At 35.8% G+C, this 18,055-nt stretch overlaps 1 protein-coding gene across 2 annotated transcripts in view; it reads left to right on the top strand.

The window, feature by feature from the left end:
* The first annotated feature begins 904 nt into the window (after positions 1-904).
* WWP1 (WW domain containing E3 ubiquitin protein ligase 1) overlaps positions 905-18,055 on the top strand; it is a 36,869-nt gene continuing 19,718 nt past the window's right edge. Inside the window, exons 1-7 of one of the 2 annotated variants that reach the window (XM_010087452.1) lie at positions 905-997; positions 4,728-4,866; positions 7,172-7,296; positions 10,089-10,226; positions 10,327-10,390; positions 12,526-12,707; positions 15,821-16,169. In XM_010087452.1, coding sequence (XP_010085754.1) covers positions 928-997; positions 4,728-4,866; positions 7,172-7,296; positions 10,089-10,226; positions 10,327-10,390; positions 12,526-12,707; positions 15,821-16,169 — 1,067 coding nt within the window. In that variant the 5' untranslated portion in view covers positions 905-927. Of the gene's footprint in view, positions 998-4,727; positions 4,867-7,171; positions 7,297-10,088; positions 10,227-10,323; positions 10,391-12,525; positions 12,708-15,820; positions 16,170-18,055 lie in introns of both variants that reach the window. The other variant, XM_010087445.1, reaches the window with a different exon arrangement.

The following is an 18,055-nucleotide window of genomic DNA, read 5'->3' as shown; positions in this document are numbered from 1 at the left end:
ATGGTAGTATTATATTACATAAATACAGTAGTATTTATAAATAATTCATAAATAAATGTATACATATTAGGGGTGCATGCTCAAAAATTTTTTACTGATAGAGGTGCATGACCAATTAATGTTCCCAGAAGTAAATATATGGAAGTTCATCCAGATCATGGAAGGTGTATTTTAAATGTACATATTAATTTCTCATTAAAATTCTCCATTTCTCTGATAGAAACAGAGAACATTTTACTTCTGGCTTTGTTTCAGGTGTAGTAATTCAGGAGGGTGGGAGTGATGTTGTCTGCACATGCTGGAATGCCCCAGCTAAGATCAGAGCCCCACTATTGTAGTGGCTGAATGATAAGATAGGGTGGTCCTTGTAAAGTGCTTAGTGTGTTAATATACAAGGGAAATTATTTGTGGGTGGACAACAGTGGTATAGAAAGCTGATGGCAAATCTAGGGATAGAATTCAAATGCTTGTTGTCTGAATCACTTGCATTATTGCTTGAGCATATCATTCTGAGGACAGCTTCGTTTTCAAGCATGTAAATGTTTCAGATGTTTTGTTCATTTGTAGTTGCTGATGCTTAGCTCATCTGAAATCAGACCATAAGCATACCTTCTGGAGACAGAAGTATTGATATATCACAGGTGAATTTTATTTTTCTTGCCATACATGGTTCTGAATTATGTAAATGTATGCATTGCTGAAGTGTCTTGGCATCCTCAAAGGTAATGTGGGACAAATTTCTGAAGTAATTGGGTTTTTTTTAACTGGTGTTATGAAATAAAGTGTTCTGCCATACCTAAGTAACGTTTGGTAACTTGCTTTGTTGAGCATTTTATTCAATAGTCCTAACTAACATGCAGAGATAAGTACTTTTTAATAAGCTACCTGTGTGCTTTTTTTTTTTAGGCTAAAGCCTAAACCTCTGACATGGCCACAGCCTCACCAAGATCTGATACAAGTAACAACCATAATGGAAGATTACAGTTGCAAGTAACAGGCAAGTAGTGATTTGTATCATAGTGATTTTTACAGGAAAACATATATATTCTAAAAAAGCAATCTTTGAAATAAGTGTAAAAAATGGATCAATATCATTAATAACTTGAATGTTAGAGTTAAGAATATGACTATAACAAATGTAGATGAGTTGCAGCTAGGTAGATGTTATACAACATTGGATGACAGGGTTTAATGATCTTTTCAAATTAGAAAAAAATCAGATTCAGTACAACAATAGGGACAACTGTAAGGGATTTTGCTTGTGAACAGATAATTAATGGCACAAATTCTATAGAGGGAACACATATTATTGAAATTCTGTAAAAATAATGGGTGGTTGTAATGAACCCCAAGCTGAAAATAGGTGCAATGTTATATGAAGCTGGAGAAGAACTGGAGGAGATCACAAAATCTGCCAGCCCTACAAAAGATTAAGGTCTTTGATTACATATCAGGTAAACGTCTGTTGAGAATAAAATAGGTATTCTGTATTATCCTTAGAGCAAAAGGTTGGATTACACAGCCATATGGAATAATTTAGGTTGGAAGGAACCTTTGGGGATTTCCTAGTCCACTCTTCTGCTGAAGGCAGGGCCACCTCTGAAGTTGGGTTAGGATGCTCAGGGTATTGTCCAGTTGAATTTTTAATATCTCAAAGGCTGTAGATTACTGACTTTCCTGGTCAGCTTGTTTGGTGATAAACCACATTGCTGTGAAGATGTTTTTTCTTTTATCCAATCAAAATTTACTATGTTGCGTCTTGTGACTGTTTACTTTTTCCTTTTGCTGTGCTGGTTCTCATAGTTCGAGGCAGAATTCAGCCATCCCAGTATCTACTGAGAGGAAAACACAGTGGGCTACAAGCAATTCTGGAAATTTCTGATTGTTGAGGATGCTTTTTTCAATAGATGTTGAACAGGCCAAGTAGGTTGTCCATTTTGCTACTCATGGATAAGAACTGGTCAGGGATATGACAATAGGTGTCAGCCTTAGGTGCTTTTTGTGTGGGGTGACAGAGCAAAACAAAGACTTGTAGTCCAAAAATAAGCAAAATGCATCTAGGTAAACAAGTTTGATAGCTAATTATGATAGTGTTGCAGTAGTTAAAAGTGGAAGTGTTACCAGCAAGTAGTTTAGATATTGTGCATAAATATATATACACATAAATATGTGTGTGTACGTATGTATGTATGTATGTAAGTATTATTTTACCATTAATAGATAACTTGAACTTTACAGGGATCCTGAGAAATCTGGAAACCCTGAAGTAAGAATAAGTGCATGACCAAGAATATATTAAGGCTGTCTTGAACAAAATTTGGGAAAAACATGAGTAAGATACCATGTCTTAAAAAAAGCTGCACCTCAAGAAAGATGCTTCTTGCTGGATGGTCCAAAGATGGCCAGGTTATCTGAGAAAAAGTACATTATTGGAGAGTCCTCCAAATGGATAGTTTATCAAATTAGATAAGAGAAGAACTTTAAAACTGATTAACCTCATGTAAGGATCAGAACACTTGATAATGTGATGAATCATCAAAACTGGCAATAACGAATAGCATAGATGGAACCATTTTGCAGATGGAATATATATAATTGTAACAAACTGGTTCCACAAATGACCCGTAACTTCAGATCTGTGTATGCAGAAATGGTCATTTTGATATCCAGTACTGTACTGCTCCTTATGTAGGTATTTTTCTGGCTCTGGAGCTTCTCTTGACTTCAACAGATCTGATTCAAGGATCAAAGCGGGAAGAAATCTGTATAATTTGTAAGATTAGTTTTCTGAAGGTTTAGTTCTCTAACCAGTCTATTGCAAGATCAGAGGAACGCCAGTGGCAGTACAGGGAAAGAAGTGGAACACAGAGGAGTTGTGGGACTGTAGTATTGTTTACCTACACTTGGTTTGTGCTCAGACTGGTTTATGCTGCTGTAGAATCTAGACTTTATATTTCAAGAACTGTACTTGAAAAGCACTTTTTTAAAGGCAGCAAGTATCATATACTCATTTTGTAGACAAGGAAATTCATATGGAGTGGTAAGTGACTTGTTTGAGTTTGGACAATTACGACATGTTGCTGACAAGTTTTGCCATCAGTATTTTTTAAAATACACTTGTCAAGATATCTTGTTAGTTCTTTTTGAATTCTTTTGCTAGTATTTGTTACTTACTCCTAATTTTTAAAAAAATAAATTCTAACTGGAAAATGGTAATGGTCTCCTTTCATGTTTTTGGGCTCTAAACTTAATGACTTAAAACATAATCAGGTAAAAGGGGAGAAACTAAAAGGAAGCTTGAATCTTATGACTAAATACCTATGTTTTAACAAATGTTGCAGCTGCTTTTAGAAAGCAAAATATGGAGGAAAAAATGTGGAAGTGGAGGTTGTTAAAGCTTAAAAATATATTGTGGTTGCTGGTGAAAAAATATGACCAGTGTATGGAATTACATTTTTACTTTTCTCCATTCCATCTTTCATCGTTATCATGGCTGCAGTTGCATTTTACAACATGTGACACATGACTTGCTTAGGCTGGACTTTTCTACTATGAGGGAGTTAAGTGTGCAGCTTTTAATTGAAATTAAGTAAAAACCTGTGGCTAATGCCTTTAGAATCTTGGATGGTTGCATCCCACTAGCTTTGAAGGAACTAATATGTACGTCTCAGAAGACTGTAATTCAGAAACACATCATGGACCTTTCTTGTCTCCCTTTCAGACAGTTCAGTTAGCTTCCACTTTTTTTTTGGAATTAGCAAGTACCATACAGAAAAGTAAAAGGGAAAGGTTATTTCAAAGTGGCTGGAAGTACTCAGCTTTGCTTTAGTTTGAAAGTGAAGGGAAAGAAAATCATACTGAAGTATGGAAGGAATGAGAGAGAAGGCATAGCCACTGGATGGGTACAGGTGTTAGTCTGCTGATGTGGTCTTTTGAAGACAACACCAGCCTGAAATAGAATTTAAATTGTTGGAGTTAGGCTGCTGTTGGTTTCTATAGTGACTTCCTCAGCTGGGCAAAGAAGTGAGAGAACAGATTTATGTTCAGGAGCACTGAGGAGCTCACCAGTGATTTGGAGGTAATAAATACCTTCTGTGGTCATTTGCTATTTCTTAATTGTTGAATATTTAGCTGCAACTTTAAGTTCATCTGCAAAGCTGTTTAAATAGGGGAAATTTGAGACTTGATTTCTTACTTTTAACAAACTAATGTATTAAACCACAGGTTAACCATACAGGTAATACAGGCGTGGAAATGAAGCTCCATATGCAGGCTTTACTATACAGGGACTTTTTGAAATAGGCCTGAACTGCATATGGTTTCATAACTACATATAATTAAAAAAAATCTGCCTGATAAACTCTCAGATGTGTCATACTTAGATATTTTTCAGTTAAGGGAAGAGTAGGAAGAACAGTGAGAAAATAAACAAAAAAACTCATGTGGTTTTTCAGTGCTTATCCTTAAAACAGTTTTGGTGCTGTCTCTCCAATCCATCCTGCCAGTACGTGGTGAAGAGAATATGTCACACTTAGTTTCAACTATTTGACAAAGTAGCTTTTGAAAATAAAAGTGACTATTTTAGCATTGACCTCTTTATGTTCAGCAGAAGTAGAAAAGGTGAGGAATAACATTGCCATGCTGTGTTTCATACATTCTGTAGGCAGTACATTTTCTGTTTTTCAGCAACAGTATGCTGTTATAGATAAAGCAATGTATTTTATTAGTTTCTAGTGCCAAACTGAAACGGAAAAAGAATTGGTTTGGAACAACTTTCTACACGGAATTAACTGCAGATGGAGAAATTAAAAAAACAGCAAAATCAAGTAGTTCTTCAAATCCAAAATGGGATGAGCAGCTGACAGTGTAAGTAGATTTTTTGATTGTTTAATGCTATCTATTAGGCAGACATTGCAGGCAAATATTTACGAAGCTTGGCTGCCTACATAGTTTTCTCTGACTGTTGATGACTAAATGCAGACATAAGATGGTATTTATCTCATTATTTTTTTTCTCAATTCTTACAATGTTTTGAGAATGTTTTTTTTGTACAGACAGTGTTCCTTGCATGCAGTTGCTGTACATGGTATACTTTTGATATTTGTTAGCACTGTGGACCGTTCAATTTTAAGATTCCTCTCTAGAAGATGTTGCCAGTTGTAACCATGTCATTTTCACTTTAAAAGGAAAAAAAACTCTCGCTGGATAAATAGTAATTATGAAGAAGGTCACTTTTTCTTTTAAATTTCCTAATTAAGGAATATGCACACAAAAGCAGTTTCCTGCAATGTGACCTTGCAATTTATCCTGATATTTGACCTTTTTAATCTTGTGGTTTAATTTGATTTTTAACTTCAGGTGTAGATATATACCTGAATATGACTCTATGAAGAACTGTCAATCTTGCACTGTGCACTTGGCTTGAATATATTATTATACAAGCAAGATTATACTGCTTCAGATTTGGGTCCAGAAACAGCATAACTGCTATCAAGTGGCATTGAGCATGGGCCAGTACATTTTACAGCATCAGGACTGTCTTTGTACAATAGCCAGCTTTGTTAGTAGTAGGAACCACGCCAGTTTCCTGTAACTAAGAATGCTGGTGAGTGGGGAGTGTCACAAGATACCTAGCTTTGGGGAATTGTTTGCTTGGGAACACTTACTTATTAACTACAGACTTGGGCTCAAGCAAGTACGGTATTCCTGTGCCACATTTCTCAGTGTTTCAGGTTTAGTACAGCTTATCAGCCCTTTAGCAATATTGCAATGGAGATTGATATAGTCTTGGACCTGGTGATGATTTCCAGGAGTTATTACTAGCACAAGTGCAGAGCTATCAGTATATTCACAGAGACCGGAGCTTCTGTTGAGGAGGCAGGTTCGATTTGGTGGGGTTTGGTGAGCTGATAGAAATGAGGTACTCTGGCCTGCAGAGTACAGCCAGACTCATTCTATCGTCCTACTTACTTAGGATCTTACCCTTACATATATAAGGTATTCTGGCCCCTTCTTTCTCTGGCTGTTGGAATGGTTTTGTTGCCTCAGTTGCCCCCTCTATTCGAGGATAAGTTACCTCTCTGGCTTAGCAAATGCATCTCACTTGTATGGGTCTACATGATCACCAGCAATACTCTGTGTGTAGGTGGCTTTTCTTTCTTTCCTTTGTTGAGCTGGTCTTTTAGTAAGACTTCCATTAGAAAGCATGGGTTTCAGCAAAAATGATCCATGCTGTCCAACATGTTCAAGTGACTATGAAGCTAGCCCTGTTGCTGGAGGGTGGATATTGTTTTTAGTATTGTTTTAATCATTGTTGATATAACTTTCTGTGTCCAATACTGATGGATATGTGGCCTTTGACTTTTTGCAGTATGGTGATTCTACTCCATTTTTCACAGCCAGGCGTGCTCTTGCAGTACTAGACCCTATACTACAGAACTTACTCTGCAGAACCTAGTATAGCTTCCCATTTTCCTTCTTGAGCAGGGGAGAGATCACTGCCAAAGGTTATAATAATATTACTGTAATTGGGTCCTTTACCTTTCTGCTTCCTTCCAGTTTTCACTTTAGCTTCATCATTTGATTTTTCCCCTCTGATTTCTGTGAGTATGCATTATGGTTTTATATATATTTGTGGGTTCACAAATAATGTTTCATCAACACTTTCATGGGAAGCTGACACCTATTAAGTGGGTTCTCCCTGTATGCAAGTAGCTGATTGGTTGCTTTTTCCTTTTTTAAAAATATTTAGTATTTTTCTTTCTAGTGACAGACATATACTTACCACCTTTTTTTCCACATTTAATAATGTGAGTCTGTAGGTAGAATTCTGGAATAGTGAGGAATAAGGAAAATATGTCTTTCATGAATAAAGTAAGATGTGTTTTATATAACTGAAATTTGAGTTTAGTGTAGGTTGTTCTGATACTCCTCAAATTCCTTATGCTATCATAGTAATGCACTTTAAGTTTGATCTTAAGTATAAATATCATAGTATCTGCAGTTCTCAGTTAAAAATTTCCCCTTGCGTACAAAAACTTACTTCAGTTAATTAGTATCGAGAAATACAATAAATATGAGAAAGTTAATTAAGTTCAAATACTCCTAAGAACAAGAACGAATACTTTCAAGTCTGTATATATTTTTTTAAAAAAATGTATTTTATATGCAGGAATGTGACTCCACAGACTACGCTGGAATTTAGAGTGTGGAGCCATCACACTTTAAAAGCAGATGCTTTATTAGGAAGAGCCACTGTAGACTTGAGACAAGCTTTGGAAATACACAATAGAAAATGTAAGTTATCATGAAGGGTATTTTGAGTAAAGTAGAATTATTATTACTAATCTATATATCAAACTGGCAACCAGACTACTAACAATACATGTGATTACAACTGACTTGCAGTTGATGTCTATACTTGTCTCTTCTAGAGATGTCTGTGCTATCGAGAGCAATTTAAATATAACAATGGGATATAATAATTTTGAAATAAACTAATATTAGAGTATGAGTTACTACAAATTAAGTGGTAGGGATTAAATACAGTTTTTTTGTGGCACACTAATAACTAATTTGCTAGAAGATCTGTTTTAGACTTGGTAAAAAGAAATTCTAAATTTTCAGAAAAAACATCTATGTAACTTTTCGTGTTTTCCTTCTCTGGAATCACAAATATTTTTCCCTCATAATGTAGCTGCCCAGAGAGCAATAGGAACCACTAATTAATGAAACAGTCGAGAACTGCCTTTTAGTACATTAATGATTGTTGTGTTCTATGTAACATCTAATTTTAATTGTCTTTAATGGAATTAAAACAGGTCTTCTTTATCTAATTTGCTTTTAAAAATTGTTTATATTGATATAAGAAAATGGTGAATCCACACTTTAAATTCCACTCTAGGGTAGCAATAGAATTCCAGCTAAACCAATCTCTAACCTTTCTCAGAAGTCAGATACACAAACCTGAGAGCTCTCTTTAGGGAGGTGGGGAGAAAGGAGAGCCAAAAAAAAGGTTCATTTTTCTGATTCATACAGAAAATTGAAACAGAATCCAAAATCGAGTGGAGTTTCTTCTTATAAAGATTCTGCCCAAGATTCCATAGTTAAGCAGAAAAATTGCTTCTTTTTTAAATAATTAAAATTACCCTGCATCAGAAGAAACTGGGTTGTGATAATGGTAGCCAAAAAATTGTTAATGTTTTAACTATTTCTAACAAAATAGTTAATATTTTATTACTGTAGATCCAGGGGATGTAGGATCCAACAACTTGGCAAATTCTTTCAGTGAATGGTTGACTGAGTTAGCTGTACATTGCACCATAAGTAATTTATGTAGTGTTTCTGATTTGAGCAAGTCAGCAATTTGACACGCACTGGATTATGGAATAATTCAGTGGTAGAATAATCTGATTGGTATCCTTCAGCTGTCCAGTTACTGATTCCTAATCTAAAATGCAGCACTTGAAAGGCTCTTTACTGAAGAAAATATAAAGGGGGCACTCCTCTAAATGCAGAAACTTTAGAATTAATGCTGTTGATTTCTCCTGCTAAACACCACCAGTACTGAATTGCTGTCCACACCCCTCCCAGCCTTCTTGCCAGCTCAGGTGGGCTACAGTCAACTGTTGATCTGGTTTGGGGTAATAACCTGTTAAAATAGCAGAAGCTAAACCAATCACCCTTTGCAGAAATGATGATTTATAAATGTTAATTTAACAATTTAGTGATAGTCTAGTTTCTTTTTTCTCTTCTTTCAGGTAGTACCATTTTTGAAAATGCAGATTGCTAAATCAGTAATTCTGTAGATTTGGCAGCTTTGTGCTTGCTCCAGCGATTTGAAGTACTTTGAAATCCATTGTAATATAGCAGTGGGTGTCTGCAAGTAATTCCTGCTCAACTACACTCTCGAACCTGCTCTTGAACGTAACAGCGTGGGGGTATCAAGCAATAGCTTATGGTAGCCTTCCCTGTTTTCATGGTTATTGTTCGTTTATGGTATTGGTTAAGAATGAAAAAAATAAGAAAATGATAGTTTAATCCATACAAGTGCACAGTGAGCTTTAACTGTAGCTCAGAATACTATCACGTAGAGGGAAATATGATGGTGTATCTTGAAAAAATAATCTTTTAATCTGAGACCTCAAATACGGAAAGGTCTTAACCATTTTAACCTGATTAATGTGAATTCATAGCTGACTGTGTTTGGATTTACGACATGTAGCTTTAACTGCTGCACTAGTAACAGCTGATTTAGGGAGAATTACATGGCATCCACAGCATGTTTTCCTCTGGATTATCTATGTCTCTATACACGTGTGCATTGCTTATCAGTCATACTGAATGCTCTTACTGCACCATGTACACTTTTTTTTTTTTTTTTAATATCTCAGTTATCTCAAAGCTGCTTTTGGTGAAAATAGTTTCTGATTTAATTTTTGGCTACTTGAGGTAGCCTCTCTGTTACCATTTAGTCCTTGGAGTTGGGATCTATGAAAATGCTAGTAAGGATTTACTAAAAATAATTTTAAAAAATGAGGAAGGACTTTGTGCAGTCTTTGCATTTATTTCTTTCTCAAAATGATGTTCTCTTTAGTGGTCTCTGAGAATTAGTTTTGGAAAATGATATGAGAAGTCAATATAAACTCTGGTTGTAGCATGAGGTTCCCTGTGACTTTTAATATCTGGATGTGTAGTTCAGATGTTGTTTGACTTAAAGCCTTCTTATGTTATGCACATACTGTGTGATTTCAAAAGGGCTTATTGGAAACAGCAAACCTGCTAAATCATTAAGAACAAAGTACTGAAACCATATGGATCTTATAACATACCTATGGCCAACTTATTTTTACAATAAACTGTGCTTTTACCCACAGCTGATTTAAATTTACACATCTCCTTAGTGATTTCTATGTTGATCTGATTTATCTGAATATCTCTCATGTTCAGTTTTGTACAACTAAATACGTGTATCACATTTTTGTGTTTAAAGTATCTTTTAATATTGTTTAGTATTTAATCTTTCCTTTAATATTTCCTTTATCACTTCTCTCCTTCTCTCCTCCTACCCACCCCAACTCCATTTTTAGTGGAGAAAGTGAAAGAACAGTTGAAACTCTCTTTGGAAAACAAGAGTGGCATGGTGCAAACAGGTGAACTGACAGTTGTGCTAGATGGTTTGGTTGTTGAACAGGAATCTCTTACAAATCTCAGTTCACCAGCAACCAGTAAGTTAAAATAATTAAATCAGATGGTAATATTTTTATTAAGATTTCACACAGATATAATAGAATATTTCTTTTGAATTTGTTTCTTCCTGTTCAGTAGAAGTTCAGCAAAATGGTGACACCATTCATGAAAGCAGAGATGCTTCAGCAAGAAGTACATCCAGGTTAGAATTTATTTTTGTGTTTTATGTTCTATGAAATATTTTAGCAAATTTGTGAGTTGAAATGTTTGGGTTGTTTGTAAGTTTGGGGTTTTTAAAATTTTTTTGAAGGGTATAGATTTTAACTGTCAAGCTTTAAATTATGCTACTACAGGTTTTAGAAACATTGCTTGTATGTGCATAATTTAGTTTGACAAGAATTAAATTTACAACTCTCTTCTTCCTCTGGTGGTAGATTCTGCTCTCCACTACTCGATCATTGCCTCTTGGACCGTGTAGCCCTCTGAAAATAAAAATTCAACTGCTTGGAAGTCTGCTAAATGCTGCAGCAGAGATTAGGGGAGCAGTGGTTCAGTGTGGTTTTGTGTACTTGTTCCATATGTTTTCTTTTGCTGTTTGAGAACCATTTCTATTCACGTGTACCAACTTGTTGCAATGTACCATCTGAACGGAAGGAAGGCTTAGAAAATGCGTAGTTTACTTCCCCCTCACCCAGTTCCTTTTTAAGGTCATGATCAGGAAGTTGTTGAAGAGACTTGTATTGGGTTTAACAAGTAGCATTTAGAATGCTGCGGCAAAGGGTTTGCCTGCTTCAACCTGAAGTGGCAAGAAAAAAGCGTTTACAATCACTTTAGAGCTTCATTCTTGGCTTCTCTATACCAGCTCAAGGACTGCCTGGAGTGAAGTAGGACTAGATTGTTTTCCCCCTTGCCACTAGCGAGTCCAGTAGGTCAACATTCAGATCAATTTAATGTTACTGGCCTGCTCAGTTACCTTGCAGCGAACCCCTTTCCATTTGAGTTCTGGACACACGATGGGGTGAAAAAACCTACAGTTGCTATGCATTTGAGTGACAGGGGCACATTTGTCCTTCTGTGCTGGACTTGATTCTTTTTTTGCATATGTGGAGGTTTGTCTCTGTTCCCCCCGTGGGTGCCCAGTATGAGGGGGTGAGGATAGATAGTTACTTCTCCTTGGTTTTCTTTAGAAAGGTTTGACATTGTTAAAACTGATTTGAAACACATCTGCATACCATTTTGAAACAGTAGTAACAATCATTTGTTTTCATTCACCTATTATTCCTGGAGATGTGTCTTTTACTGGGATCCTGCTCTTGATGTGGGTATTTTGATAACAGCAGTTTTCCATACAACTATCCAGCAATTTTGATTTACAGTTTTAAAATTAAGAGTTCAAGAAAAGTTTCAAGGTGGCTTCTGTGAATGTCTTCAGGAAGCAAATTGTGTTTGTAGTCTAGAGTTGAAAAGGGATAATACTTTAATTCTTTGTTTACACTTCTGCTTTGGAGTTGGGTAAGGTAAGATGGAAATGCTGCTTCTTCCTTTCTTACTCTACAAAGTGGGACTTCTAACAATTCTCACATTTTTTGTCATCTGTTTAACTTCTCTTTAATTTATAGCCTCTACTCCTTGAGAAGATGGGGAGTTGGCATTGAATGTAGTTTTCACAATATGTGTCTCTGGTGTGTGGCTTTAAGCATTTTGGGATAGATTTAAGTAAAAACAGTGTAGCTGAACAAGACAGGCCCTTACAGTACATTTGTTTTCATGTGGCCTTATAAACACAGAGCTGCCTGTGTATATATATATCTGTCCCCACACTGTCCCAACCTGCCTATGCTTAGAGAAGCTCATCTTATTTTCTTTTTACTGAGAGAGTTTTGTTATTTTCTTATGTTGTGACTAGAATAATTTTTGGAGAGACAACAAACAAACCCAATTGTTCCACTTGCTTAATGAAAGAAAAAGTTTTCCTGCTCATAGCTGTGCTTTGGAAGGGTCCCTGAGGCACTTTTGGAAGATGTGAGAGGAGCATCAGTCTGCTCAACTCAATTCTAATACGTCATTACAAGTAAAAGATGAAGTAGAAACAGAAAATCTCTGTTCTGAGTATCTGAAATCCTCAAAAACAAAATTTGCCTTTTGTTCCTGAGTTGTCCGGTCTGGCACTTGACTGTTACCTAGGCTGCAAACATGGTGTTATAAACTGTTGTGAATTTACTTCCATTTCTTCATTTGTTTCTTTAGCGTGATTTAGTGTAGGATTTGGTTTAGTTGCATAAGTGTTTAACATGTTGTTTGTAGTAACCTTAAATGATTTTTTTTCTTCTTAACAAGATCTGCTTGTGACATTTCTAATGGGATAGACAATCAAGTACCTTCCAACCCTGTAGAACAGAATACATTCTGTAGAGAAGCTGTTAATGGAGACAGCACACCATCCCCTACTCACGTTGCAGCCAGACCCAAAAATACACCAGTACCAAAACCACTTGCAGCTCAGCCTGTCAACAGCACTGGTAAGAATGGGAAAGTTACAAGAACATGTTCCATAATGCTTCTTTTTCTGGTTGAAATGTATCTGAAGTTGAGCCGCTTTTTCTATACATTTTTTATTAGACTTCAAAAGTACTGAAAGGAAGTTTCTGGGCTTGAATTTATAATCTTGCGTGTTCACTTCTGTGATTTTTTCTGGAGTAGATCCATTCTTAAATGTACTAACTTTCATACTTACCCATCAGTTATCTTCTCTGATGAAGAAAGGTGTAAAGCATCCAAAACTTCCATTTCTCTTTCTCAAATGACTAAACTATATTACTGATTGTCTGGAGAAAAAATCAAAGTTCTTTCACAATTAATTTGAGTAACTATAGTTAAGTTTATTTTGCCATTAGATAAATCTGATTTTTAGTGCTGTCAGAGAGCTGTTGTGCTCCAGGTTGAGATGTGTTGCAGACTCCCTGCCTTCCATTTTTTTCATAAGGGTGTGCTGTTTCAAAATAGGGATTGGCAAATACTAAATTTAATTTTCCTCTTAAACACAAGAACTTTGATTGTGACTACAAGTAACATTCAGTATAGTAAAACAAGTGAAAAGAAAGTATTTTTAAATTTTTGTTCCTCTGGAAAAACTTTGCATCTAATTATGACTGTGCTTTCTAAACACTTTCTGCCTTTTCTCAGCTGTTTGAGAGAGATTACAGTGATAGCAGAGGAAGAAGATAACCTTAAATAGAAATAGGCAAGTAGAACAGAGACTATCAAACTTTCTGTAATAGAGCGGGAAATGGGGGTGTGGTGGGAAGATAGCAGAAACAATTATGAACTTTCAAAGGTGGTAATTAAATTAGGCCTTCTCTGAAGCTTTTCTCTATTTGGAGAACTCGAATTTTATTCCCCTCTCTTTTCAGTTGGAGGCCAGAGGGCAGATGTATTATTTAGGCATTGCTCCCTTTTTCTTCAGTAGTGGAGAGATCAATTTGAAATCTGTATTAGGATAGGGTAGTTGCAAAAGTAATTGATTTGTTCAAACAGTAATATTGATGATATTATCACTGAGCTTGCACTGAGGCTCTGATATCATGGTATTCAACTACTGTACCAGTTGGTAGAGACTTTTTTAAGGCAAGGCATAAAACAGATCTCCACCATTTGTTGATGACAGACTTTCTTTTTGCCCCCTCTGTTGTGCTTAGCAAGATTATAATTTCATGTGATGTTGTCAGAATTGCTGTTTTAGATTTAATTGGTGAGATAATTGGCTGATGTAATGTTTTATAGATCTGTTTTGGAGATCAGCTTACAAAAAGAGCTGATGATTTGTCAGTTATTTTGCTTCTAACTTTGTTATGTAATCTCATTCACTCTTTCATGTAAATTAATTAGTGGGTTTTCTTAATGAAAGCTGAAACTTCAGTTGGCTTTTTTCCTGCTTAAGTAAAATTGTTGCTGGTTAAGGCAGAAGTTTCAAGCAACTTGATCGGATTGTCTGTAGTGTTTTTTTTTTTTTTTTATGTCATGCTTTACATTCGCTTTAGGTAATGCAAAGTCTTGACATGTCTTAATGTAGTTAACCTGTTTTGTGTGAGCTGGAGGTAGTGATGTGTTACTCTGGAATAGTTGTGTTCAAAAAGCAATGCCTTTACAGATGTTACAGATCTGCTGCAGCTTGTAAAATCATGCTTATCATTATGCATATCAGGAAAATATTTATGGCCCAGTGATAATCCTTAATAAAAGTGACTCTCTAATTTAAATACATTGCTGATGACTGTTTTATTGTTTGTAATTCTTTGACCTGCTTTTCTGACCAGTTGGGAAAGCAAGAAATTGCTGACATTATAGACATATTGCAAGTAGTAAGTAGAATCTAGCCATTTTTTTATTTGTAAGAGTGTTATACAGAATTAAAGTAAACGAACTCTTTAAAATGATGGAATAGCATTTTACAGGCAGTAGTTTAGGGTTAAATTTTGCAAATCTGTATCAATAAGGTTATGAGTATAGAGCGATTGTATTGGCCTCAGTCCTTAGAATTTTAAGCTGATAGTATGCTGTTATTAAATTAACTTGAAGCCTGCGTTGCATATTACATTTAGTCTTGTAGAAAAATAGTTCCTACTCTAGAATAGGTACAAACTGATGAGTTTAAATAGAACTTTTACTGTCTGGTGTTGATTAGTGGGGCAGAAAATGAAAGCCGTGAATAAGGTTGCACTGCTTTTAATAGGACATGGACTTCTAGTGGGGGTCCTGCTGATTGCTGTACCTGATTTTGCTTGTCTAAGGCTAGATCTTGTTATGCTGAGATACTGTTTTGTTAAGCTCTGCAGATGATTGCTATTGGTGTATTGTTGGCCAAGTGGGCTTGCAAGTAATAAAGCCTTCTTAGACCCCTTTTCCTGCTAAATCCATGCCTGCTTTAAACCTTTTATGAGATTATGCTTGCTGAAGTTGGATGACATTTGTATTGTTCTTTAAAAGATAGAAATTGATTTACTTTGTGATTCTAAAATAATTTTCTTCAGTCATTGAACTATGTAAGTTATATTAGCCAAATACTAATTTTCATATTTTAATCTTGCTTTTGGAAGGGGATATTTTTTTTCCCAAGTCACACACAGGTGGTTTTTGCTTAATTCTAGGGTTCTATATCTCAACTCTGAAAAAGGAAAAAAAATAAACTGTGAGAACTGCTGCTTAGTTTTCCATATTTCATAGAGTTATTTATCTCTTTTTTTTGATGTCATACTAATCAACGTTCTTTAAGTTGATATAAGTTCAAAGTTTCAGAGCAAATAAAGCAGTACTGTTTTCTGGGAAGCAGATGGGTACCTTTTGCTAATCTAAAGAGTAAGGTATAACGTTGAGTTGACCAAGATATGCAGAAACTAAGAAATCACCTTAGCAGGGAAGTGTGGTGCATGGCTTGCACACTGTAAGTTTTAATTACAACTTTAACTGAGGCAAGTGCATTGTGATTTTTTGTTATCTTAGACAAAAATGCTGCTTTTGGCATACAGGTGCAACTGAAACTTATTTCTTCCATGTTGTTTACTCCAAAAGTTGGTCATTTTAAAAGTAAATCTCATCAGATTATGATACCCAAATTTTCTTATTTCCCATTTCTCAGTTAACGGCGAGTCATCCGCCTCTGCACCAGAAGCTGGTAATTCTTCTGTCTCTGAGGCTCCGATAGGTTCAGCTGAACCTCCCGTGTCTTTAGATTGCGCTAACACTACAGCAGAACCTCAGTCAACAACAGAAGCAACTAGTTGTTCTGAAAGCCACACTTCTGCGTTACCTGCTGTGTCTGCTGGACTAGAACCTTCAGCTGTAACAGACTGTGCTCAACCTAATGTTAGAAACAGTACAGCAGCAGACGCAGCGAAACCAAGGGAATCCTCCTCCACTTCAAGTGCTTCTGCAGAACCTGTAAGACAGCAGCCTGGTAGTGCCAGTACGGAACCTCTGCCACCAGGGTACGTGGGCTTGATTTGAATGCTGTAATTATGTTTCGTCTGAACATGTGTATAAAGAAACAGAAATTTAATTCTATACTGGGATTGACAAATGCAGGTCAGTTGGCTGAGACACGGTGTTACTTATCTAAAGTGGGGTTTGTACTCCGGCTATAACTGGCTAGTAGCCTGTCATAGGAAGTAACAACTGATAACTGGTTTGCTGAGACAGTATCATGATCTAAATAGACAAACTCTTGGGCATTATGGACATGAAGTCTTTTCATTTGATATTCAAACTTATTTAGGTCATAATTTGTTACTCCTTTTGTTCTTGACATATGAGAAAGTAGTAGGGACCAAAATATAGAGAAGTGAAAATTAATAAAATAGTCTAGAAATATTTGTAGTTGCGTGCTCTGTAACAATGAGACCAATAATGTTACAGATAAAAATACAGATTTGAAATGCATGTATGTGCTCAGAATAACTAGAAACTTTTAATTCTACTAGACTGTGAGAAATTACTTCTGTAATCCTAAACCTTAAATGCAAAATTAAAGATGTGCTTAGACTTTAGGTGAAAATATAGTACATGCTTAAATGTGTATATTGATCTTAAATTTTTTTTATAGATGCTTTCATGTTTGGGTGAAAAGATGTTTTCAGTAACTAATTGGAAAAACTGACATTTCTGAAATATTCTAAATATTAACTATTTTAGCATTTTCTGAACATAGAAATTGTTTCTTACCCAAAGCATATATACCTTGTGTCACTGTAGCTGATCTTTCAGAGGGCCTGTCTTGTGCCTGCTCCCTCTGAAGAAGGTTCAGTAAGTTGTTAGTGACACTTCACTTGAGTTTCTGCAGTTTGATAAACGTGAAAACAAGCATCTAAAAAGTTAAAAATATTGTATATATACTGTTGGAGAAGAGTTATAAATTTTTTAATTTTCAGATGCCTTGACAATGGAAGCTGTTTATAGGTGGGAATTCCTGTGGTCATCCCCACTCCACACACCCTTTTTTTTTTTTTATTTTAAATTAATTACATGTGAAACCGGGTCATGAGTTCCAGGCATAGTGCACACTGTGGCCAAGTGCATTTCTTCATCGTTCCTCCCTGATCACATTTCTGTGGGTTTTTTTTTTGCTGTTCCCCACACTCACTCCATCAACCCAACTCCCCAGCCCGAAAATCTAGTTGAGTCTCCATGATGTTTAGCCCTAGTAACTCTGTGACATGCTACTGGTCCTCTCTTATCTCCTTGTAGTCGTGGCATTTAACCTCTTCAGCTGCAGAAAACATTTTGTAGGAGTTTTATAGAATACTTTGTAATAGTGAGGAACTATGAGTAGCAGGCGAGGTGTTCTGCCTACGTTTTTAGGAGCTAATTAATTATGTATGTAAGAAAAATAAACATATATCTAATGCAAGCAAGGGCTTCAGCTTTTAGTCTAACATTTATCCTGGTTTCCTTTCCCATTTATGAATACTTTTATTGCATTATGACAGTTCTCAGCAGCATGAAACTTAAGTTGTTGTAATATTAGGTCCTCTCTCCATCTTCAATGTAAGTTTGCTTTGCAACTAAAACTGAAGAAATAATCCCAGGGATATTAGATAGAGAATTTAACAGGATAGTAAATAGAAACACAGGAAAACCATCTGATAGCACACATTTCAGGTTCACTCTGAAAGATCCTGTTGTTGATTTGGTGTAGGGAGCAGTGCTTCAAAATGTAAACTCTCTCTTTTTTTTGAGAGAGGCATGTACTTGGAAATGCAAATAATGCATGTCTGATGGTTTTGAAATAGGTTATTTTAGCATCCAAGTCTTGAGCATATAATTAATTGACTTTATTTTCAGATATCTTAAGTAGAACTTGAAAATGCTTGAGAAT

Source organism: Pterocles gutturalis, unplaced genomic scaffold (genome assembly GCF_000699245.1).
Source record: "Pterocles gutturalis isolate BGI_N339 unplaced genomic scaffold, ASM69924v1 scaffold13391, whole genome shotgun sequence".
Classification (NCBI taxonomy): Eukaryota; Metazoa; Chordata; class Aves; order Pterocliformes; family Pteroclidae; genus Pterocles; species Pterocles gutturalis.
Note: the sequence above shows the minus strand (reverse complement) of the source record. Positions and strands in the feature narration are given on the sequence as shown.